Source organism: Taudactylus pleione, unplaced genomic scaffold (genome assembly GCF_031769625.1).
Source record: "Taudactylus pleione unplaced genomic scaffold, aTauple2 ptg000006l, whole genome shotgun sequence".
Taxonomy (NCBI): domain Eukaryota; kingdom Metazoa; phylum Chordata; class Amphibia; order Anura; family Myobatrachidae; genus Taudactylus; species Taudactylus pleione.
The window spans coordinates 21831620-21858509 of NW_028284409.1; the positions used below are offsets into that span (position 1 = coordinate 21831620).

Sequence of the window (26890 nt, forward strand, 5' to 3'; positions counted from 1 at the left end):
ATACACTGTAACGGATACAGCAGATACAGTCCTACTATGTGTACATGCTATATAGGGGCACTCCTAGCAGTAGTGTGTGTAGTACTGGGACAATGCACGTGTAACTATAGTATGCCTCAGTCACTGGGTTTCCCAGGTCTCACCTACAGAAGCAGCATGTCTCACACAGCCTGTGTGTTATATACACATACATATGCTGCATAGGTCATTAGTGCTGTGATAAGTACACATAAAGTAGAGGAGGGACAGGCAGAGACAGCTGCAGCACAGAGTGAGCGCCGTGACCGGTCGCTACATGTGGGGGAAACCCATGATGCCCCCTCCCCCTTAATGTGGTTACTACATGGCCAGTGTCTGTGCGTCATGTATGTGCCGGGCGCCTCATACTCAGCTCTCAGCCGCCGCTCTCCCCGGGAATAAATCAAGTGTAGACACAGAGACAGTGCACCTAGCAGCTGGTTCCCCCGGATACAGAGACGCTGCTTCCTAGTTCCGGGCGACATGTGATGTGACTGTCACACTTTTCTCTCTGCAGCAGCAGCAGGTGAGCGGAGGAGGCAGAGCCATCACCTTATTGCCTGAGTGGGGTATGGCGATGTGAATGTTCATGTATTGGCTGAGGGGCAGAGAGGAGGCCATAAGCTGCGGTGTCCATATACAGCACATGATGTTTGTACCCCAGTCTGCCATATGAGCTCTGCAGTGGTGGGTTATGTAACCAAAGTCGCTTGCTCCTCTTTACTCAAATATGGTTAATGTTCTATACCGCTAATATAAATAAATATGTACACACACACGTCCTTTACGTTAAATGTTTTTTATATTTTGCCTGATCACTGTCAGTTTGGCATAAGACAAGTAAGGTATAGTTAGGTTTTATACTAACTTGCAGTATGTGGGGTTGCAGCTATCTGCATAAAAAACAGGGGGAACGGTAACCAACATGATATCTGTTTTATTGAACTGTATTCAGTTGTCTAAGTTTCCCTTTGCCATCATTGCTTGGTTATCCCTGGATTTCTTTGTTATACGTTTTACAGCTGTAGGTGGAAATAACACTATTTCAGAGTTATGTCACTTCTATAGTGTTGTTCACTAATACTCTAACCCAGTGGTTCTCAGCCCTCAAGTTTTTCCAACAGGTCATGTTTTAAGGATTTCTGTCTGTGGAAGCAGGTAAGATAATTCCTGACCCAGTAACATAGATTAACTCACCTGTGAATGATTAAAGACATCCACAAAACATAGAAAATAAATCTCACTGATAGCATTAGCAGTTCCTACCAATATATTCATGAGAGCTTTGGGGTGCAATAACTAAAGTGCCCGACTATCCCGTATTTTACACTCTATGGCTGGGTACACACTACACGATGTGTGTACCCAGCGATGGGACGACATAATAGAATGCTATATTACACTGTCCGTACTCGCTTCATGATGTGACGTTCCATGCTGTATTCAGCAGCAGTATGGTGTTGTTCATTACAGTATCCCATCTGACGTGCAGCACATTAGATGGTAAGATGCAATAAATGACCAACGTTAACGTACAATTGAATGTACACACTCTATGATCCGAATTATAGCTCCTTCTGCTTCAAAACAATAAATTGCGCAAGTCCCTCCCTAAAACTGGAAATCCACATTCTGACAACACTGTTTGCAATGAATAATACAACTCAATAGATCATGCATTGTTGCATGACACTCTCCTTTGAAAGTAAGAGAATTGTCATCAAACGTCCATGACCATTAAGTTTTTGGGGTACACACAGCCAGCATGTTCAGGCGATGACAGATGTAAAAAACGACCAGCAGGCACGTGCATTGCTGCTTGTTTTTGACTTTTAAATGCCTGATTTTCGAACGATTACTGAGCGATTGCACAGTTACGATGTCGGAATCGTGCAATCGCTCAGTAATGTCGCGTAGTGGATACACGGCATTAGACTCCGCACCTTCATTCAAGGTGAAACTGACAGTCTTGAATCATAAACTTTGTAGTGTGACGAAGTGTTACTTATCACTGCCAAATTCAAATCTAGGAGCTTCTGTAATAGAGTGCGATCTTTGCCGTTGTGGGTATGAGTCTTCCCGTATTTTTAATGCGGCAATCATTTTAAAGGTAAAGTTTTGCCTTTAAACTGATTGCCGCTTTAAGAATATGTGAAGACTTTCAGGAGTTCCGACAACGGCACCAGATCACACCCTATTACATAAGCCCCTTAATCTTATTACGCCCACAGAACAGACAATTTTTGCATGCGTGCACTACTAACCACCTCCCAGACATTAGTGGGCGTTACCGTAGAAAAATTAAATATCAATAAACTAGTCATTTGGACATGATATATGCCGGGTCGCCCCAGCTTACCCCAAGCTGCAGACTTTTCCCATCTCTGTTGTGGCTGTTAGAGCCACTGGGGGTGCAGGCCTGGGGCACACGTTTTGGCTTGGACTGCGCATGTCGGAAATGGGACAGACCTAGGATTATTTTATAGACGTAAGACCATACAATTTCACTAAAAAAGAAAGGGATGCATATAAGATGTTAAGATAAATTTTATAGTGAAACCTCAGAAAAGAAGTGTGGCGAAGATCTGATTTAGTTACGGAACACCTTAAAGATATCAAGTGTGAATGCCACTGTTTGATTGCTATAAGTCCTATAAAATCACCTCCTACAGTGATCACAATCAAGGGTGTATAAAATACTTATAGTAGATGGTGTAACATTTTAAACAGAACTTTTTGTTCAGAGAAATTTTACCTGCAATAACATGCACTGTGACTACTAGTGCTGGGCATCCACTATACAATAATCTGTCCAATCTGGCTGGTTGGAATGAAAACCTGGTAATGTATGGGAGCAAATGACAGTCGATCATATGGTTTTAAACACTGGAAAACGGACAAAAAACAATTGTTCAAATTGGTTAAATTTGTGTGTTTTAACCAATTTGTCTGAACAACCATTTTGTCTGTTTTCCAGTGTTTACCAGGTTTTCATTCCAACCAGCCAGATTGGACAGATATCTGAAAAAAAATTGTATAGTGTATTCCCAGCATAAGTTATGCAATTATTTTCATTAAACAATGGGAACAACAATTGATATGAGAATAAATGGTTGATTTGAAGGGAATATGGTTCTCGTTTTGACTTTCTTAGGGATGTTTGTCTAGGCCAGTGTTGGCTAACCTTGACACTCCAGCTGTTATGGAACTACATAACCCAGCATGCACTACTACAGTTCTGCTATTAGGGCATGCTAAAACTGTGGCAGGGCATGCTGGGATATATAGTTCCATAACAGCTGGAGTGTCAAGGTTAGCCAACACTGGTCTAGGCCATACAAGTGTTTTAAAAGAAAGATCTGGTGCTAACCTTTTTTATGTTTTTTTTTTTTTTTTTTAATACAAAATTTGTCTGATTTTTGAAGCTGCAATCCTATGTGGGGAATACAAATGACCCAAAAGAAATAAAATACCTAGTAAATAGAAGCGCTTTCTGATTACACATTTATTAAATATTGGACGCACATATGAAATAAAGTGCAGTGGTCAGCAACCAATAAAATCGCATATAAAAATTGTAAAAACGTTTTTTTATATATCTAGCCAAACATCACCGTATGTGTGTGTGTGTGTATATGTGTATATATAATATATATATATATCTATATCTATATATATATATACACATACATACTCTATCAGGTGCATAAATATTGGGACATTGACAGAATTTTCATATTTTGGCCTCTATTCACCACCACAATGGCTTTGAAATGAAACAAACAAGATGTGCTTTAACTGCAGACTTTGAGATTTAATTTGAGGGTAATTACATCCAAATCAGGTGAACGGTGTAGGAATTACAACAGTTTCTATATGTGCCTCCCACTTTTTAAGGGGCCAAAAGTAATGGGACTATCAACTCAAAAGCAATTTCATGGACAGGTGTGGGCTATTCCCTCATTATTTCATTATCAATTAAGCAGGTAAAAGGTCTGGAGTTGATTCTAGGTGTGACATTTGCATTTGGAATCAGTTGCTGTCGGCTCTCAATATGAGATCCAAAGAGCTGTCACTATCAGTGAAGCAAGCCATCATTAGGCTGAAAAATCAAAACAAACCCATCAGAGAGATAGCAAAAACATTAGGTGTGGACAAATCAACAGTTTGGAACATTCTTAAAAATAAAGAATGCATCGGAGAGCTCAGCAACACCAAAAGACCCGGAAGACCACGGAAAACCACTGTGGTGGATGACAGAAGAATTATTTCCCTGGTGAAGAAAAACCCCTTCACAACAGTTGGCCAAATCAAGAACACTCTCCAGGAGGTAGATGTATATGTGTCAAAGTCAACAATCAAGAGAAGACTTCACAAGAGTGAATATAGAGGGTTCACCACAAGACGTAAACCATTGGTGAGCCACAAAAACAGGAAGACCAGATTAGAGTTTGCCAAACAACATCTAAAAAAGCCATTACAGTTCTGGAACAACATCCTATAGACAGATGAGACAAATATCAACTTGTACCAGAGTGATGGGAAGAGAAGAGTATGGCGAAGGAAAGGAACTGCTCATGATCCAAAACATACCACCTCATCAGTGAAGGTGATGATGACTGCTGACAAAAGCAGCAGAATGAATTCTGAAGTGTTTCAGGCAATATTATATGCTCATATTCAGTCAAATGCTTCAGAACTCATTGGTTGGCGCTTCACAGTGCAGATGGACAATGACCCGAAGCATACTGCAAAAGCAACCAAAGAGTTTTTTAAGGCTAAAAAGTGGAATGTTATGCAATGGCCAAGTCAATCCCTTGACCTGAATCCGATTAAGCATGCATTTCACTTGATTAAGGGAAAATGCCCCAAGAACAAGCAGGAACTGAAGACATTTGCAGTAGAGGCCTGGCAGAGCATCACCAGGGATGAAACGCAGCGTCTGGTGATGTCTATGCGTTCCAGACTTCAGGCTGTAATTGCCTGCAAAGGATTTGCAACAAAGTATTAAAAAGTGAAAGTTAGATTTAGGATTGTTTAGTTTGTCCCATTACTTTTGGCCCCTTAAAAAGTGGGAGGCACATATAGAAACCGTTGTAATTCCTACACCGTTCACCTGATTTGGATGTAATTACCCTCAAATTAAATCTGAAAGTCTGCAGTTAAATCACATCTTGTTTGTTTCATTTCAAAGCCATTGTGGTGGTGAATAGAGGCCAAAACATGAAAATTCTGTCAATGTCCCAATATTTATGCACCTGACTCTGTGTGTGTGTGATAGATATATATATATATATTTCTTCCTTTCTTCCTTTCTTCCTTTCTTCCTTTCTTCCTTTCTTCCTTTCTTCCTTTCTTCCTTCCTTCCTTCCTTCCTTCCTTCCTTCCTTCCTTCCTTCCTTCCTTCTCAGGAGGTAAGTGGTTACCCATACTGCAACATGGGAAAATGTAATTCATGAAATTTACCAGTCTGTTAAACGAAAGTGAATTTTTTATTTGTAAACTTGTACCATCACATGGTTACAGCTCGTTATACAATTTGTGTGTTTAGAAACTTTTTTTTTTTTACGTATAATTGTTGTTTGCTTTCTGTAATATACGTTTTCAGTGAAATTCTTATGTTTTTAGCTTGAGTAGAGTTTATTGTAGAATTTCTATGTTGCCTTTAACTGGGTAGAAAATTTTTTAGTTCAAAAATGTAAATTATGAATTGAATTATTACTGTCCTTTTATTTTTTTTGTAACATATTCTGCAGATAATGTACTTTGCAGCAAGCCAATTAATCTTATTACATGTATGGGATGTAGTATACAAAAACTCATTAAGATGGTTCCCAAAGCAAGAAAATAAAAAAGGAATAAGGTGAGGCTTCTCACTGATAATGCCACACACAGGAATGATCACCAGGAAACTCATTCACACACACAGTGACTAAAAATTTAGCAGGTTGAGAATATTAATGAAAGTATTTAAGTGTGTAGACTTATGGTGCGTACACACGGTCATACAGCACCACGATCAGATAACTATCGTTATCTGATCGTCCTGCATGTGTTGAATGATCCTTATCGAGCATCCAACACATGCATTAACCCCCTAATGACCCGTAATTAACGATCGTGGGTCCCTATAGTAAACATGCTAACCTGGTTGATATCGACCAGGTTGGCCTGCATGCACGGTCGATGGTCGTCATCGACCATTCGTGCCCACGCATCGACCATCGTTTGGTCGTTTGCAGGGACCAGAAACTGTACGATTTTAATGAGATTATTGTTATCGTTCAAATCGTGCAGTTTATCTGATCATGTGTACGGGCCATTAGATATTTGTGAGAATAGTTTACTTAAATCAAAACATGCATACTTAAAGGGAAAAGGGGAATTGTGAGGCCCAAGCACAGGTGGTTTAAAGATATGAACATATGCAAAACAGTGATATAGCCCACTATTAGGATATTGTTCTTATCCTCGGATAAAAAGTAACTCATGTGGTGGTGCTCCCCTGAAAGTACATATAGTTATGTCAAACAAAAAAAGAAGAAAGAGAACTTGTGTTTCTGGGTGGGCACACTTAGTGAAAATGACTAAAACTTAGCTTTTATTTATAAGGTAAAATGTTTGTTACTTCAACAAACAATATAGAGCATAAATTAATTATGAGCGATGGTACAGCAAAAATATTGGTAATCTAAATGGTACAATGATCTGAGTGTCAATACTCAGTAGATTGTGGCAATTAAATACAGGTTGAGTCTCCCATATCCAAATATCCCGAAATACGTACGGAATTATTTTGGCATGACTGAAATAATGAAACCTTTGATATTTGATGGTTCAATGTACACAAACTTTGTCTAAGGCACATATTATTACAAATATTGTATAAAATTACCTTCAAGTTGTGTTTATAAGGTGTATAGGAAACATAAATGAATTTCATTTCTGTACACAAACTTTGCTTGAGCCACAAAATTATTGAAAATGTATAAAATGACCTGCAGGCTGTGTGTGTATAAGGTGTATATGACACATAAATGCATCCTGTGTCAAAGAAATTGGCTACTATACATATTCCAGTGTAGCTGTTCAAAAAATATACTGTCAGCGTTGGTAGTTAACCCTAGGACCAGGTATCGCAAAATAAAAGCTACTGCCTTGTAAGCATATCAATGGGCAGCTGTTGCTCCTTATGTGGCATGCTTTATACAAGGAGTGAGCGTACCCCTGGGATGTGAATAAGTGTAACCCCTGGGATGTGAATAAGTGTAATGGGCATCTGCTGTTGTCTCGTAGGTTAAGGTGACCCCTGTTAAATCAGCACAGGGATCTCCAGAACCATCGGCTCAATGAGAGTACCCAGAAGTATCAGAGAACGTTAAATAAGAGTAAATGAGTAAAAACAAAATCTAAGAGAATGCAGAATTTGTCACTATCAATAAACTGTGTACGCTGCTGCTCTCCACGTGCTAATATGCATTGGTGGGGGGTGGCATCAGAAAGAAAAAGTTTAGCGGGATATATTACTCCTATGGTAGTGGGGAGACCCAGGTACCTGAAAGTATTGCAGGGCAGGATCTCAAAACTCACACCCCCCCCCATGGCAAACAACACCCACTAGATATAAGAGCGATACCTGCAATGACAATTGGAGTCATCGGCCGGGAGTCATTTCCACTAAGTGTGCCCCCAGAAAAACGAGTTCTCTTTCTTCTTTTTTGTTAAATCAAAACATAAGATTTTTATTTTTCTTTTAGCATTATTTATTTTGTTCAGTTGAAGATAAAAGTAGTAAAATCTCTTTTTCAGTGTTTTTTACTGAAAAAAATGGACCATAAATATTGTCCAAAGGATCAACCAGAGATGACTGAAGAGATGAAAATTTGGATGGACAAGGCCTTTCAAATGGTATGGCACTAGTATAAGACCACCATAAATGAGATCTGCAGTTTTTCCAATTAACAGGCCAACATTGCTTCATAACCAGTTTCCAGGTTTTACCTTTAGTAGATATATTTACAAAGCAGCGGCTTTTGTAAGCTGAAAATTTAATGCCTCATTCAGTGTAAAGGCCAGCGGGCTATATACTGAATGTGAGTGCTGCTTTAAATTGGAGCTCCAACCCACCAAGAAGCTCTGGCATACAAAAGCCACCGCTTAGTAAATCTAGCCCATTGACTCACGTAAAGATATAATGGTGTTTAATCCATGCTCTTAAAGTTACACTACAAAAAACTGAAAACAAAGTGAGCTCTCTTCATGAGGTGTACGCTGGACTAAATGTTAATGATTACAACAATAATCTTTATCAAATAACAAAGTTTTTAATATCATTAAATAGTCTCCCAAAAACCAAAATATTAAAAATGAAAGTGAAAAAGGTATGTAAAGAAAAGTGATTAAAATATTGGTGCTGCTACTGACAGTTAGCGGTCAATTAATTTAGCTGCGAGGTGGCGAGTTAATGTTGCAGTGATGTGGAAACACCAGTAACAGCAAATCTCGCCCCCGCCCCCTCATGGCAGGATCATAGAAACATAGAATTTGATGGCAGATAAGAACCACTTGGCCCATCTAGTCTGCCCCAGTTTTAAACATATTGTTACTTCAACCCTTATTGATCCTTGCTTCTTCTGAAGGATATCCTTATGTCTATCCCATGCATGTTTAAATTGCTCTACTGTCTTAGCCTCTACCACCTCTGATGGGAGGCTGTTCCACTTGTCCACTACCCTTTCTGTGAAGTAATTTTTCCTCAAATTTCCCCTGAACCTACCACCCTCCAGTTTCAGAACATGTCCTCTTGTTCTAATACTTCTCTTTCTTTGAAGAATGTCTCCTTCCTTTACCTTGTTAAAACCCTTTATATATTTGAACGTTTCTATCATGTCCCCCCCTTTCCCTTCTCTGCTCCAAACTATACATATTAAGATCTTTTAGTCTTTCCTAGTACGTTTGTGGTGTAGACCTTGCACCATTTTTGTTGCCCTTCTTTGTACAGTTTCTAATGTATTAATATCCTTGTGGAGATATGGCCTCCAGAACTGAACACAGTATTCGAGATGAGGACGTACCAATGACCTATACGGTGGTATTATCACTTCTTTCTTTCTACTACTGATTCCTTTCTCTATGCAACCAAGCATCTGACTTGCCTTCCTCATTGCTTTGTTACATTGCTTGCCTTTAAGTCACCTGAAATAGTGACTCCTAGATCCCTTTCCTCTTCAGTAGTTTCCAGTATAGTGCCATTAATACTATATTTAGCCTTTGGATTTTTGAGACCCAAGTGCATGATCTTGCATTTTTTGGCATTAGACTGTAGTTGCCACGTTCTTGACCATTCCTACCTAGATCATCAATCATTTGTTTTACCCCTCCTGGTGTGTCTACCCTGATGCATACCTTTGTGTCATCTGCAAAAAGGCATAGTTTCCCTTCAATACCATTTATAATGTCACAAATAAAGATATTATAAAGCACTGGTCCAAGTACAGATCCCTGAGGTGCTCCACTGGTAACCTTTCCCTCTTGAGACTGCACTCTGTTTACTACAACTCTCTGTTTTCTATCCTGCAGCCATGATCTTATCCATTCAACTATCTTTGTATCCAATCCCATGCTTTCCAGTTTATTTAACAGTCTGGGATATGGAACAGTGTCAAAAGCTTTACTAAAGTCTAGATAAGCTATATCTATGTCCTGGACTCCCTGATTTTTGTGTGTAGCCGCACTTACGGGGGCAAGAAATTTGAATTGTTCCCTTAGAATTTTAAGCCAATCTTACTTCTACTTATCATGTTATAGACTGTATTAGATATGATCGCTAGAAACTGGTTGCTATGGGCACCTTCTTCACTATTTATAAGGTTTAATACATTCCCCCTCCCAAACTTCCCTTAATCTGATATTCAGTTATGTAGAAGTAATGCAAAGTTATATGTATTAAGGTTGTAAACTTCTATGGCATCCCTCCATGCAAGGGGTCATGCGGATCTACAGTTATTTCTTATTCACAAAGATTTGGCTAAATTATATAAAAGAGGGAATGTGATACAGATGTCAGTAAACCGTGTGTTATCATTATAGTACTGACATCAGGTCATTTTCACAAACATATCTGACTCCTCCAGTGTGGCGGACTGTGAAAGTACAATCAACTAATAGCTTATAAGCATTATATAGAAGGATTCCCTATGTATAAGGAATAATTACAGATCAGCAGTCTCTTGCACAAAGGGACCTGTGCCAAACCTTCGTCTCTAACTCCTTTTTGTTTTATTACTGTCAGATGCCACATTCCTTAGAATGCGTGCATCAATTGTGTTAAATCTATAGCTTCCATCTGTGTAACTTACCTGAACAACATACAGTAGTACCATGAAAAGATTTTAATCAATGTGCTACTAATATACTGACTATTGTCAGCTCACGATTTATGCACATCCACAGACCACTCCTTATGGAGGAATGTGATTTGGGAAGTATTAGCTAGCACTATAATATGTACTTATACATATAATTTAGAAGGAATCGCTATAGATCATGATCCCTTGCAAGGATGGACCCAATAAAAAGTATTTATCCGTGACACATATATCTCTTGCATGGAGGGGTGCCTCTGTATCTAGCAGAACTGATAATAGGGAAGAACTGAGAAAAGCTCCTTGTTTTATAAAGAAACCACCCTCTGTTAGAACCCAGACTGCACTAGTGTCAGTGGCTATCACATTGTGCCAAGTCATGTTTAACAGGAATATTGATTAGTTTATGCTGAATGCAGGCCTCATGATGCAAGATGTGCATATCCTTTTGTGAGAGCTCTGCATGTGGAAAATGCAGTTACTTACAGAAAATGTTGCTGACCTGTAGAGACAGGTCACCCTAGTAGAAGTCAAATGCCGTAGAAAGTAATATACACAGGAATAACCTCTACCTATACACATACTTGGTAAACTGTGGATCGGGACGATAATTGCTTAATGTATGCCATACATAAGACTGCAGATTAGTATACACTAAAGCTGGGAACACACTGTCGACGGATCTTCTGACATAGCTGATCAGGTAAGCTATACAGAGTTACCGATCAGCCGCTTGATGTGTGTACTCTGACATTATAACTGAGCGGGCATTTCAGTTTGTGGCTTTCAGTCACCGGCGGTCCCTGCAGCAAGTGTATGGGTGGATGGCGGACTGCCTATACACACAGTCAGATGCGTCGACATATCGGCCATCTGCTGTGTTGCAGATGCGATATGTCTGAACGATGTCATTCACAGACATATCGGGGGTACACACCTGTGAGGATACCGGGTGACCTGGGTATCCTGGGGTTCAGGGATCACACAGTGGAGCAGGTTATAATGAAAGAATGATGAACTTTAATCATGGAGACACAGAAATCCAGCAAACAGTAAGCAGGGTTATATCATTACAGTCCACTCAGAGTTCAGCAAAGTCCTTTCCAGCTGCTGTATATCTCCTCCCTACCTGGCCAGCGATGACAGCTGTAACAGGGCACACACAGCTGCTATATATCTTACACACCCTTGCTGTCTGCTGCTGACAAACTTCCTGTATGAGACATGCAGACTGAGGGCTTCAATTTAAGAACACAGAACTGGGTCATAACTCTTTTCAACTTGCAGGCAAGTCCTAGAAGTCCTTTTCCCTTGTGCTCACGATATTTCGGCTTTGAACGCCCGATTATATAACCTCAGTGTGTACCCAGCTTTATGGAGTTGACAATCGCATCTTAATAGACCACATGATTTTTACAAGTTTTACATATGTCTTTTAAAACCCATCTTTTCAAAGATTCCTATTGAATTTACCCTCTGCATGATTACTGTAGGATTGTTTTTGGGGGACAAGTCTACATGTTTCAGTGGACTGTCAAATTTCCATTTATGCCACACTCTATAGAATTTTCAGCCACTTTAGTTTTGCATTACTGCATGTATGCACATACATCCCTGCTCAAATAGGAAGAGCTTCTAGCTGTCACAGTGAGCTACTAACTTTCTGTCTGATGGTAAATTTTATATTCAATATATTTATAAAAATGATATGGCTGTCACTGAATTGCTGGATTTTTCAAATGATACTCTATTTTTAGGCAAAGGATGCTTTGGATAATGGCGAAGTTCCTGTTGGATGCCTCATGGTTCATGACAAACAGATTGTGGGAAAAGGGAGAAATGAAGTAAATGAAACAAAGAATGTAAGTTATCATATGCCGAAGCCATGTATACCCAGAAATGCATACATGTGCAGGAGTAGAAAACATTGTGATATTTGATATGTTGTTATTTGACAAGATTACTCCTAGTACAGTATATAACATTTTTGAATGCAGAAGTTTATATTTATGTTCTGTCCAGGGGCAGGGCGGTCTTCCAGAGGCCCCCACACCACAAACATAGGTAGCAGCTAACGGTGAAAGCCCCGTCCCCTCGCTGACATAATAGGGCCTAATGCCGTGGAGTGCCTGCCCCCATTAAAAGCCTGCCCTGATGCTCTACATAGAGGTAGGAAAGTGTGTGTGTTCTCTTGCTCGCTCTCTCACCTGCTCCCTCCAAAGCTGGGTACACACTGACAGATATATTGGCTGATCAATATATCTGGTGCCCGTCAGCCAGTGTGTACCAGCGATAAGTCATGAGAGAGAAAACATTCTTCTTTCTTTCTTTTCTTTTCTTTCTTTTTTTCTTTTCTTTTCTTTTCTTTCCCTCACTCCAATCACCTCCACGGCCTTCTGCACGTGCCAGAGGGACTTCTGGGTGTTAAACCTGGAAGTGCTTCTGTCCGGAGCCATTTCAACAGCTCTTATTGGGAGAGTTGTCCTTTGCGATATTCTAGGTAGATACCGCGGTAATAAACCACAGTGTACCTGAAGACAGGCGGGATGTACCAAATCCTGCATTTGCCCCTAGCAGTGTACTAGATCATGTCCGCTATGCTGCTGGGAGTCTGTCCCCAGCAGTGTTGCAGACATGAAGTAGTATGCTGAGACCTTGCTGGTCAGTGGAGAGTCCGAAGACAAGGTAAGGGGCATAGTAGTCATTGTGTAGGGCCGTAACAATTTTATTGATTGGGCCCCCACAACTTGGTTGCCCCGGGGCTCCCACAAGCCTTAATCTGGCCCTGGTTCTAGCTCACACTTGCTAGAGTGCAGGTTGTGTCATGTCCCCTCCACTGATTGGGTATGCAGTTGGGAAGCCGGCGGACCTAATCCCGACAGCCGGCTTCCCGACTGTCCTATTGATATGCCAAAGCTTGTCATTAGACATACGCCGGGAGCCCGATGCCCGGCATCCCGATCGTAGGGATGCCGGGGGGGGGACTTGGGGTTAGGCACCCTCCCCGGGAGGTTAGGTTTAGGCTGTGGGGAAGGGGGTTAGGTTTAGGCACTTAGAGGGGGGATCAGGGTTAGGCACTGGGGGGGGAAGGTTAGGGTTAGGCACCCTTAAGGGAGGGTTAGGGGGTAGAAATAGGTTAGTCAATACTTACCTTAGGACGATCGGGATTTCCTCCTCTGCTGGGATGCCGCTGTTGGGATTCCAACCGCCGGGCATGGGTCCGGCGGTAAATCATATCGGTTCCATTGATTATACTGTGCTACTGTCTCCAAGATTTTTTTTCTATGTACAAAGGTACCAGTAGTCAGAAAAAAGGTACTTGCATAAAGTTACAAGTAGATAAAATATATTTTATTAATTTCTGAAATTATTTAACTGATTTCTTCCAGAACTAGTTATAAGAATTAAGCATTTGGCAAAACATAGGTGCCGGTAATGCTGTGCCATCAGCTACAAAGCACAGTACAGCGTAGTTCTAGATATGGTCCCTAATTAGATTAGAGGGTGTGGCTCCCCTGTTTCAATTTTGGACTGTGCTGCAGCCCCACCCCTGGAGCCGCCACTGTCTGTCACACACTTAGCACACAGTCACTGCGGGGGCACTTTCCGATATCCCTGTATAAGGAGAAGGATATATATATATAAAAAAAAAAAAAAAAAACTCGCCACAATTTGTAAATTACTTTTGTAAGTTGTCTTGTTTCTTGTTCTGAATATCATTTTAGGTGTGTTTACCAAATAGTTTGTGTTTTAATTTTTTTTTTTTTTTAAGTCGTGTGTGTGTGTGTGTGTATATATTTGTGTGGTGTAATTGTGTGATTTTTTTTTTTTTGTTTGTGTGTTTATGTTAACATCCAGTCGTCATGTTTTTGGTAAGGGACATCACAATTCCCCATATCCCAATTGTTTGATATTCCTATCAATCTTTCCTGTCAAAATCAATTTATTTACCTGCGGTTTCAGCAATCGCGCCTGTCTGAGTCTAGTAATTTTTTGGGTGGGGTTGCCGGCAGTGTTACGTTCGTTTTCAAAACTACTGCTTGATAAATCCAGGGTTTCTATTCTATTCTTTTCATGGTTGAAAACCTAGATGTACTTTTTATATTAATTTCAATTATATTGCAAAGTATGCTTTCTGCAGTTTTGCATGGATTTTAGTAAATAAGTGGGTTGCAAATCCGCCGGAATTTAGAACCCGTGGCTTAGTAACCTTATCCTATAGACCATAAGAAAAGCGGAACCCTTTGTGTGCATCAAAATGGAAATAAAACTGATGCTCAGAACATCAAAAGAACCGAATATGATATTATACTAACTAGTGTTGTTAATTCGAGACTGTTTGAAAAGCTCTCTGTATTGTTATTTAATAACGGGAGGTAGTTGAAATGCTGGCTGTTGGGTTAACGGCGCACAGAATGCGGAGGGTTAAGGTTAAGCACTAGGGGGAGAGTTTAGGTTTAGGCACTAGGTAGAGGTTAGGTTTAGGGTGCGGTGAGGTTTAGGGTTAGGGCACTTACCGTCCGTTGTCTGTATTGTTACCCTGTTGGGATGCCAGCGTCAGGATTCTGACTGCCAGGATCCCGAGCGCCAGCATTCCGTACCCAACCCTTAATAACATGCAATGATTACTGATCTTTTGTAAACAATTAGATCTGTCTTTATGCAATCTAAATGCACTATACTTTGAACAGTGTAAGCCCAAACTGCAGATTCTAACAATGGCTCTGTCTAATGGTGTAATTATTAGTAACTTCTACAGCGCAACTTAAACCTCCCCTTTTCCTTCATGTTAGCATTGTGTTACTGCAGACTTCTGCCACTTGAGAGTAGTTAGGCTAAAAAAAATGGATTTATCCTTTAAATAATGACTGTAAATTAAAGCTTGAACCATACATTGGACATGTGATTGCTTTAATAATTTAATTGGTAAGTGCTCCATGTTTGCCTATTATTGTCATAGTGTATCCTGCTTTGTCTGTTATAGGCTACACGCCATGCAGAAATGGTGGCTATTGACCAGGTATCGGACTGGTGCAGGAAGAATGGGAAGAACTCGGTGCAGGTGTTTGAAAATACAATTTTGTATGTAACAGTGGAACCATGCATCATGTGTGCTGGGGCTCTGCGTCTACTTCGTATCCTTTAGTAGATGAAACTTAATTTGTAGGGATGTAGGGACACAGATGGGATCATCACTCTGAGGTGACATATTCTATTTGCACACCTGGTAAGAAATCTCGTCTCTTTACTACATTATACTTCTATTTTTGAGTACTAATGAATGAACTGATTAGCTAACCTCTGCCAATATGCTCATTGCATTGAACTGTGTGAGTATCACACCATATGACATTACCGTGAACACTTTCCATCAGCAATGTCTAATCATTTCTCATGTATTATTTTTGAAAAGGAGCCTGCATGGGCAATATAGATTTAAATGACGTTTCACAGATTTTGTTGTGATTGAATACATATGTAGTAAATAAAAGACAGATATTATTGAGATGTTCATTAATTCTAACGTGCAGCTTACTTTTCCGTAAGCTGCATGTTCGAATTAACGAACATCTCCATAATATAAAGAACAAGAAAGAGAACCACAGTGTACCCAGACATTTCAATGAAGTACACAACAGTGATCCATCTAAACTAGGCTTTGCGGGTCTTAAACAAATTAAAATACCATGGAGAGGAGGGAATTTAAATGAGAACCTGCTGAAAGAGGAAACTAGGTTAATCTATCAACTAGGTACCCTGACCCCCTAAAGGTCTAAATATAGATTTTGATCTATATCCCTTTTTGAAGTAATCACCTATTGTACATCATCTATCTTTTCTCTATCAGCCCTGTTATCAATCAACAGTATGGGTATCTATCCATTTATTATTTACTATCTTCATTTATTCTTTTAAATATATCTTGTATGTATTTTATTTTAACCACACGTTTATACTAGATCACCATCCCCCACTTACTATTCTATTACTAATGTAGATATATCTGTTTAATTTACCCAATATATGTACTTTATTTCTAACATATACTTTGATATTATATTAGTATAAAATTATGTATTATACTATTCTTTAGTGTGGTATTGTATTGTTTTATGTCTGTATGTTAAATGTTTTGTATGCTGTGACAACATCTTCTTGATAGTTGAATTATAGATGTTATGCCTCTACACATATGGATTCCACATGGGCAACTATTAGTAGCCTGGACGTCTGAGTATGTAAGGGCGGAAGTGACATCCGCCAGTCTGTAATAAAGTGCCGCAGCTATGAGGATAAAGGAGAAGGAAGATCAAGTACTATGCTTTCATAGGGAGATGAGGGCAACTACTAGCAGCATGGAGGCTGAGTATGTAAGGGCGGAAGTGACATCCGCCAGTCGGTAATAAAGTGCCGCAGCTATGAGGATAAAGGAGAAGGAAGAGCATGTACTCTGCGTCCTAACGAAGCCTGTTTACAGGCGAAACGCGTCGATTGCGGAGGACACTGATGGCACGCTGATTCAGACCTGAACGGTCACACCACGCATCCCTGTCTGCCGGCAGACCTTTCTGTATTTCCCTCCCGTGGATTGGATTACACGCATCGGAGCCTACATCTGTTTTGGTCTATTCAGACCTCAGTCTGCCCTAATACTAGGACAGCTTTGTTTCCTCCTATATGGACTAGATCAGTGATTCCCAACCTCGGTCCTCAAGGCACACCAACAGTCCTGGTTTTAGTGATATCCATGCTTAAGCACAGATGGTTAAATCAAACTAACTAAGGTACTAATTAAGTCACCTGTGCTCAACTATGGCTGTCCTTTAAAACCTGGACTGTTAGTGTGCCTTGAGGACAGTGGTTGGGAACCCTTGGACTAGATCATCAGCAGGTAAATCCTTGCTACACAGTTTTATTCCATCTGGACATTGATTTTTTTATTTTTCACCATTTCTCTTACATGAGTGATTTTTATGAACTAACCAAAATAGTAAGACGCTGCATTGCGATTACTGGTAGACACATCATTACAGATCTTTTATCATAGATACTCTATTTATGTTGTATTGTTTGTATGTGGTCTTTTTTGTGTTGTATATGTACCGGTTATAGCCCTTTTTCTTAGTGTGTACACACTACCGTATATACTCGAGTATAAGCCGAGTTTTTCAGCACATTTTTTGTGCTGAAAAAGTACCCCCTCGGCTTATACTCGAGTGAAGTGTAGCGCTGACCGGACGGAGTTCGGTCAGCGCTACACAGCACAAACACACAGCCGCCGGAGCCGGCAGTTGTGTGTTTGCTGTAATCAGCAGCCGCTGAGAGTCTGTCAGACTCTCAGCGGCTGCTGCTGCTCCCACTGCAGGAGCCATCTTCCGTCTCCCGCAGTGGATAATGGGAGAGACGTCATGAGTAATGACGTCTCTCCCATGCAAAGTGGCCGGAGGAGCTGTTAGCGGCTGGACCAGGAGCGGGAGTTTCATGTAAGTGATTATTTTTTTTTATTATTATTCTTATTACGTCTCTCTCTACTGGGGGGGGGGGGGACTACCAGGTGGCAATTACTACAGGGGGCACTACCAGGGGGCGATTACTACAGGGGGCACTGAAAGGGGGGATTGCCATTGGGGGAACTACCAAGGGGGGATTACTACTGGAGGCACTGAAAGGGGGGATTACCACTGGGGGCACTACCAGGAGGGATTACTACTGGGGGCACAACCAGGGGGAATTACTACTGGGGGCACTCGACTTATACTCGAGTATATACGGTATTTATATTGTATTACATTATATATGCTAGGACAGACTTTTTGTCCGATTTTTTATTTGATTTGAATATTAAATATACTATTAAGTTTTTCTGTGTTAGTGATTCTCTTTGTAGCATAGTGCCATTCTACAGTTGGTGAGCGCTGGGAAATTCTGTTATATTTGTCATTAATTGGGCACTGTTCTTGATGGTTCACCCAGCACATATCAAGGTGCTTGCATCCTGCCCTCTCTCGGGAGCCACCTTTAAAAACTAAGGGTGCAGAGAGATGGAAAAATCATAGGAGCACTTTATGCAAAGTTGATGCCATCAAAATTTAGTATTGTCTGTTTTAATTAAATAAAGTATTAACTTTTATCTCCTAAAATAATGCCCAGGTTTGTATAATGTCATATTTCTCACAGTGCACCTGGAAATTTGATGCCATTAAAAATATAGGGTGATATCTAATACCAGCTCCGAGCTACTGCAAGATTCCACTTGTCGAGTTGAAATGGCAGTGCAGCACTATGCACAGCAGGAAACATTGCTGAAAATCTCACAAAAAATCACAAAGCTTGATAAGCAGTCATTAGGTGTCAATTTTGGCCATAAAATACAGCTATATCTCCTTGACAATGGCTTATAAATCCCTTTGGTAGTATATGGGTGCAGCAACGAACGGTTTGGTGGATGTGGATCAGTTTTAAATATAGCCGGAAATAATATTCCAAATTCAGGAGCACGGTTCAAGGTATGAAAACCACAATTTGATTACACTGGTAAGCGGGTTTATAGTTACAGGTTGAGTCTCCCATATCCAAATATTCCGAAATACGGAATTTTTTTGGCTTGACTGAGATAATGAAACCTTTTGATTTTTTGTGGTTCAATGTACACAAACTTTGTCTAAGGCAAAAATTATTAAAAATATTGTATAAAATTACCTTCAGGCTGTGTGTATAAGGTGTATATGTAACATAACTGAATTTCATTTCTGTACACAAACTTTGTTTGAGCAACAAAATTATTTAAAATATTGTATAAAATTACCTGCAGGCTGTGTGTATAAGGTGTATATAACACATAAATGCATTCTGTGTGTATATTTGGGTCCCATTCCCAAGATATTTCATTATGATATGCAAATATTCCAAAATACGGAATATTCCGTTATCCAAAATACCCCTGGTCCCAAGCATTTTGGATATCGGAGACTCAACCTGTACTAGCATTTCTATACATGTCTGTTTAAAATGGTAAAATAAATTAGTCTGTATAATATGCTCAGTGTTTAATCTTTCAAGTCACATTTTGTGTAAAATAACTTATGGATATGAATGTTTTAGTCATCCTTTTGCTGTAATGCACGCTTGTGTAAGATGAAAAGTAAATGAAAAAGCTTGTTGCAATTGACTTGATCACCGTTAAGTTTTGTTCAAGTTAAGAGGTCAAATTCCCCCACAATGCAGAGTACTACCTGCCATCACTAATAATGCTAACATGCAAAATACTTGCATAAAATCCCGACTTTATAGTGTTAATTTTTAAAATTCAATTACATTGCTGAAATTGTAGGTTAGTAATACCCCTTTTACACTGACATGAAAATCCCGGGTTTTTGCACATGAACGCGCATCAACCTGGGATTTTTGCCACTGAAAATGGCTCGACCCGGGGATCCAACATGGGAAGCTTTATAGGGTTGGGTACGTCTCTCCCTGCAGTGTAAAGTGCGCGATCTGGGTCACGAAGACTCGGGTCGTGCCGCATGCTACCTGATTGGCCGGCTGCAGTAGAGCTTGGAGATTACATCATCTTCAAGCGTCCACTGCAACGCCGGAAGACTCTGGTCACTGCAGACCTTGGTCCGATGTGAATGGCGCCGACCCGGGAATAACCCAGGTCAGCGCCTCAGTATGAAAGGGGTCATGTCAAGGGTCTGATTGGGGTTGGAACAGTGTTCCAAATCCCGGGTCAGACCCTGGACTTTGGAAGTATTTTTGCCATACAGTGATACCCCTTTTACACCAAATACATTTGGCGTGACCCCAGCTAAACTGTAAGAACATCACTAAATCTAAAACGACACAAAAAATAGTGATTTGCTTTGGGTGGAGTAAAGGCCAAAAACTAATGACTATTCACATTTAAGGGGCCTATTTATTATGTTAATTATCGGGTGCCCCACTAATTAACATTCTATCTCTATTTATCATTGCTCCGTTGTGGATACATCTGATCTGAAAATCAGCTACTGTATTTTCACTAATCCTTTCACTGCTACTTCCGTAGCAGTGAAAATTGGCACTGCCGTGTCTTACTCGGCAGTGCTAGCGCGCCTGCATGAACTAGGGTCTAAGCAGGCGCACCAAGCTCCGGCATCCGGTGGAAGGAGCCTGGTAGTGGCGCAGGGATCCAAATGGCTCCCTCTTAGCAACCCGGGTCTCCTTCCCATAGGGAAGGAGTAGGGAGCGGGAACACAAATGCCTGAAGATGTTGACTGTTACCACAGTCAAGCTCTGAAAATATTGCATTTTCAGAGCTTAATGAATTTAGGTCTCCATACTAGTGTATGGGGACTGATCAGAGCTGAAAGGTAAGTAGATCATCTCTTCTGCAGTACCTTTTATGATGAATGGCCCCAATACATTATTTAAACAAAAGTAGATAAAGTTAATTTTCATCCGCTTCAAATTAAGTAATGATGAATAGGCTCCTTTTGTATGAACATTTAATCAGACACCTCCCTAGATTATGTGACGGGGAGTGTGATTGCAGATTGTTTCTATCTTCTTTACTTCTATACAAGTCCTCAGGGATGCGGTTAAAATGCCGGAGGGGGAGGTTAGGTTTAGGCTATAGAAGGGAAGTTGGGGTCAGGCATCGGGGAGGGAGGGAGGGTTAGGATATCGACCAAAAAAGTGTCAGTATTCTAACCCTGTTGGGATGCCGGTGTCTGTATTCTGACCTCTGGGATCCCGAATGCTGCAATAAGCTAGTGGGGTCTGGTGTCTGTCTGCACTACTCTCCTGCTGCTAGTGTGGTGTTTGTGGAATACACACTGCTTGTATGAAAAAGGAGCATCTGGCAGACCTGAAAATCAGTTTTGGGTTGAATTTTCTTTTAATATATTATGCAAAAGAAGAGACATTTTGCTAGTTCTGTATAATGCTGCCTTTCTGACCCATTCTGATTCATGTTCATTTACAGTTTGGGGGTTATTCTGATCTGCATATAAACGTCCCTTTTTTAAACTAACAACATTTTTCTTGACTAATTTATTACATTAGGAAGAACTGCGATATGGGGGAGATAACTCTACATGCTGCATTTTTAGAAGATACACCAATAGTCTGTTTATATTACAGTGGTATGCAATAGGGACAGTTATTTTACAGATACAGTTATGTAATATATAGTAATGCAACAAAATAAGAGACCATCATGAATATCAAAAATCACTGAAATCAAATCCGGGAAAATGTGTTTGAAAGCACCAATTGGGGAAATTATATAAGAAGATTTCAAATACTTAAATATCGGCTACAGTACAGTCGAGAGTATCATAAAGAAATGGATAGAATATAGCACAAGTGTGCATTATCTCAAAGTGAGTGTCCATCTTGTTGTGACCAGGGTTCTTACAAGCAACGCAAAACACTTCCGTGTGTATGATGTGGGGGCAGATGGAGCAGACATCATGCACTTGCACAATCCTTTGTAAAGGGTTGCCAGGTACTTGGTACCTGCTAAAAAGCATGGTTACCTGGTAAACATATGTGTTGCAAAGCTAGGCACATTATGCTATTTTATGACAATTCTCAGAACAGAATCTGTAAGTAACATCACAGTAAATGTGATCATTCATCTTTGGCCTCTTCCTCTATAAAAACAATCACTCTAATGATAAAGGGTGTAAATTGTTAATCATTACTGTGATCGGTATCATATTCCATCAGTGAAGAACAGCATTATGTCAAAGGTCTTTGGAAAACAATTTACCATGTCAGACTCCTACAGGAATGTGTTTCTGAATGCCACATTGTCTACTATAGTGCTGTAACATAATACAATTCTCTTCTCATGGTTCTAAGAACTAAGCTCCAGTTTGTGTGGTGTTAGTAGCCTGTATGCTATTACTTGTAGACTGATCAATACTGTATGTATCCGTTTGTTGTCCTGCTGTTTGATATGCAACATTACATACTATTGTGTTAACAGTGCGTAGCTGGATACAAAGCTGAGAAAGCTGTGGAGATGCTTAAAACCTTCTATAAGCAAGAAAACCCTAATGGTAGGTATATATCTATTTATTTCCATGTTTTAAATAGAATGATTCACAATAAATGTTTTCCCTTTTATCCTTTCAGCCCCAAAGTCAAAAGTTCGCAAAAAGGAGTAAACCTCAAAGGATTTCATATAGTCCGTGTGAAGAAAAAGGACCACTACATTTACAACACACAAGTTGTATGTAAAGTTCCCAAGCAGTGATAGTCTTCAATTTGTATATAAATAGACAGAAATAAGTCACCTCCAAACTGAACCAAAGTACCAGAAAGTGTCACCACACTTTATGAATTAAATGAAATACATAGAACGGAACCTCTTAAACCTGGTGCCTGTTACTAAAGGTGCATACACACATAAAGATTTTCAGTCCATCCATCCAACTAGTTGATTGGTTGGAATGAAAATCTGGTAAGGTATGAAAGCAAATGACAATCAGCAATTTGCTCCCAAACACCGGAAAATGGCCAAAAACTTGTTTGAACAAATTGTTTAGATCAAACATTTAACAAACTTGTCTGACGACCATTTTCATCTGTTTTCTGGCATTTAGGAGCAAATTGTTGATCATCATTTACTCCCATACGTTACCAGACTTTCATTCCAACCAATCAACTAGTTGGATGGTTGGACAGAAAATCTTTACATGTGTACCCAGCTTAACACTCCACAATACTGGTAGTCTCTGCATTGCTTACTGGGGGTGGCGCTACAATGATGCAATTGCATTGTCACACCCCCAGACCCACCCACCTCTGCCAAGCCCCATCCATCACCATCCCAGACCCACCCACCTCCAATGAGCCCCGCCTTTCTCAGTGCCGATTTGGCCAAAAGGTCGGCAACTATGGCTGAAATAGACAAGTGTGGGCTTCCAAACATTCAACAGACATGATGTAAGTATATGTAACCTAAAACAAACCAAATCTAGTGCAATAAGTAAGTTGCTATAAAACCCAGTGTCCTCACTGTGATAAAATCGTATAAATAGCTTTTGTGGGATACATTCCAAATGAATGAAGATGAAACTACAACCAAGGCTGTTATTCTGTTCTCTCTTGGTATTAAACTTACAACTCTCCTCTCCCAATGACTATAAAGTGTTCCCTCTCAGGACGACATGGACAGTTTATTCCAAATAGGAAATGAAAAATTCCACATAGTATAAATACTTAAAATGTATTAAAAAACAACCTGGAACCAGACATACATTGTAGAATATTCCTACACAAAATCTAGATAGAACCGTAGTATTTCTTGGATCCTTGTGATGTAATAGCCCGGGCACAGGTCTGAAATTTCATTCCTTCTCCAAACTTCCACAGAAGGAGTCGCAACCTAATTCTCCCCTGCTGTTTTTTCTGTCATTAAGAATAAACACATTTTATTGTTCAATTATATTATGTTCATTTGAATAGATCCCTGGTACAGTGATCGCACTGATACAAAAGCAAATGCGCATCCCAGGGACCCCTCACTTGAAAAACTTGGGATCCTATGTGACCATTTATGGGTCCCATTAAAAGGTGACACATGGAAGTACCCACAATCCACTGCTCCATGTCCCATAATTCCAGGAACCACCCTTGTTTGGAATACAAAGGACCAAGCCTCCATTTGGTATAAAGACTTTCTATCCAGCGCTACTAAGCTTCTGGTCCATACTGGAAATGAGCAGTAAAACCAAACAAACCTCGTTTTGAGATTTTATCTGGTATAAAAGCTGAAACAGTTTAAGGAATCAACACCACTTTAGAAAAAGAGTACTCGAAACGCATAAAGCAGTCGCCAGGGACTATTGTAGGGACCTTGGAAATCGCTGTATCTAACATCTGCCAGGACTTTCAGACAGACCTTGGGGAACACGCATTACCATTCTGATATGCTATCTAACATCTGTCTAGGCGGACCCCCTTGAACTGCATGACCATGCTGTGATTCCTTTGGTTTATTGACATGTTTTCATATTCATGTTTTTATGTGAGTGCATTATGTATTTTACAATAAATTAGTCTTTATGGACATGCTGCACTATCTTTCCTATTTTTTCTGTTCACATATTGGTCTGGAGATTTGCTTAGAATATGCTCTATGCTATCTGGTGATCCATTTAAGGTTGAAAGATCTATTGAACTGGCCTGTCATACAATCATATCCAGTAGTGGCAAACCCACTATGGAAGAGACTTCTATTCCCCCTTATTCATCTATTCTGAATTGAGTGTTTTTTTTCAAGTCATATGTATTACACTTTTTTTTTTTTTTTCACCTGTAACATCTGTTGAGAGAATGTTATTGAAGTGAGTGCCCATAAGTGATTATTCATTATTACATACATTTGTTATATCTCACACATTGGAAGGCCAATTACTCCTGATCTAGTGCTCATAAGGTCTGATTCAGTGATCAACACTACCACAAAACAATTCGCCCACAATTGCGAGTAACCGCAATTATACAGACTGCAGCATGTTATGACCCACTGTACGCTCTATCGTATGCAATTGCTAAACAGAGACACAAACCCATCAACCAGCTCATCTAAATTATAGTGGACAGAGGGCCTGATTCAGACCTGGACGCTATTTGCAGCCGCTCGCTAGCTAAAAGGGCCGGATATTTAAATCATGTGCTCGCAACTGCATCGCGTAAAGCCGCCCACTAAGTAAGTGCCAGCGGCCGCACTATGTGCTCACCACCTGTATAAAGACGCCCCTTTGCCACTTGCAACACACGTCCTCTCCAGCAGTTGCAGGATTAATTGGGAACATCGAGAGCCATCGGAGCTGCTCGCAGCGCTTGTGGTAGCCTTTTTCCACCACATCATTGCGAGCAGTTCAGGCTAAAATACAACCCAGTCACGTGTGTAATCACGCTACTTTGCTAATTATGCACACCCATTAAACGCCGTTCTGACGGTCGGGCACGCCTGCGTTCGCACATCCACACTCCTGTTTTCAAGCACCTTCCCGCTATCACCCACAAACGGCACTATCTGTCACTCAAAATAGCAGCCCGACTGCGGGCTACGGGCGAGCACTTTCCCATCGCAATGACTGGTTCACGCACGCGCATTGCGACTCATACGCATGTGGAGATTGTGAAAAATCGCTCAATGTGAGCGCAGCTTAGCTTCAGGGTCTGAATTAGGCCCAGAGGGCAAGCAGCTGATCGCATATCCCTAGAAAAACACAACGTACAGAAAATCTGCTACAGCTAGATGTAGTATTGGAATGCAGACATTAAAATCTGTTGCTGTTAACCTATGCATACATCAGTCTCTCTAATTATCCCTTTTAATTGAACAATTAAGTTCTTATTACTACAAAGGCACATTTATTTAAACTTTACTAGTTTTTCCTCTATTTTAATTAGGCGTGTACACTGTGATTTTATAGATTTACACTATACTACAGGTATATACTAAGATATATTTAATGAGACATATATAAATGTTATATGTATGATAGATATTTATAATCTAAAACAACTATATAATGTTTTAACTGTAGGCTATTTGTGTATAATCTGTTTATATTTTTGCTTTTTATTTAGGATCTATAATAACCACACAACACATTTTTAAGTTTTTTACTGTACAATTGTGTACATTTTTAACAAATCATTTCAACACATTAATAACATTCAAGAAATATTGCAATTCTACATAAACATTAAAATCTCTATTTTATGCTCAACTTGAACTCCTCCTTTTTAAAGAATTTACATTCAAAAACTAGATTTGATAAATAGGTGCATCATTAAAGTGTCATGATCCTGACTAATTTTACTCATTTGTCCTGTGACTTACCTCTGCCACCTGCTCTGCAGGTTAGGATATCCAGAATTGCCTGGGAGATCTGTTCAGCTGCAGGTTGCAGCATGTGTCTGTGTTGCTAGTTGCTGGATTACCTTTCTGGACTGATTGTGCACCTTTACAGGCATAGTTTTGCAAGCTAGCTAATATGCTGGACCTGAACTGCAGACATCATGCAGATGTATTGTTCCTAGTCCTTTAGTGCTTACCATTCTCTCTGCATGTCCAAAGTGTGCTCCACCCCTGAGTTCCGTCCAAAACTTTCTCTGGGCGCAGCCATGACAGTGTGGTTCAGCTGTCTGATCAGTCTCCAATTGGGAGCCAGCCAGCAGTCACCTGAATCTCTCAGCCTATCCCTGAATGGCCAGGGGTATAAAGGAAGCTCCCCGAGCACGTCCCTGCAATAGCTGGTTCGGCTCATCCCAGCGTCCCTGCAATAGCTGGTACGGCTCATCCCAGCGTCCCTACAATAGCTGGTACGGCTCATCCCAGCGTCCCTGCAATAGCTGGTACGCCTCATCCCAGCGTCCCTGCAATAGTTGGTTGTGATCTGGATCCCAGCAATCCTGAAATAGCTGGTTCTGCTCTGCATCCCAGCAATCCTGTTAAAGCTAGTTCTGCTCTGCAACCCAGCTATTCTGTGTAGCTG

The 26890-nt window shown here is 40.3% G+C and overlaps 2 protein-coding genes across 5 annotated transcripts in view; one reads left to right on the forward strand and one right to left on the reverse strand.

Moving 5' to 3' along the window:
- The window catches only part of PEX3 (peroxisomal biogenesis factor 3), a 42983-nt gene extending 42462 nt beyond the window's left edge, over nt 1–521 (reverse strand). Inside the window, exon 1 of one of the 2 annotated variants that reach the window (XM_088454954.1) lies at nt 388–521. The gene's annotated coding sequence lies outside the window, so the exon portion shown is untranslated. The other variant, XM_088455028.1, reaches the window with a different exon arrangement.
- On the forward strand, nt 293–22835 carry ADAT2 (adenosine deaminase tRNA specific 2). 3 transcript variants are annotated; one of them, XM_088455218.1, is made up of 7 exons: nt 293–544; nt 7828–7926; nt 12140–12244; nt 15367–15517; nt 18783–18889; nt 22360–22432; nt 22509–22835. In XM_088455218.1, exons 2-7 carry the CDS (start codon nt 7846–7848, stop codon nt 22538–22540), a joined length of 549 nt encoding a protein of 182 aa, XP_088311344.1. In that variant the 5' UTR covers nt 293–544; nt 7828–7845; the 3' UTR covers nt 22541–22835. The 3 variants fall into 3 exon arrangements, with proteins under 3 accessions (XP_088311344.1, XP_088311415.1, XP_088311267.1); XM_088455289.1 differs by lacking the exon at nt 293–544 and adding an exon at nt 566–587; XM_088455141.1 differs by lacking the exon at nt 293–544 and adding an exon at nt 606–705.
- The last annotated feature ends 4055 nt before the right edge of the window (nt 22836–26890 follow it).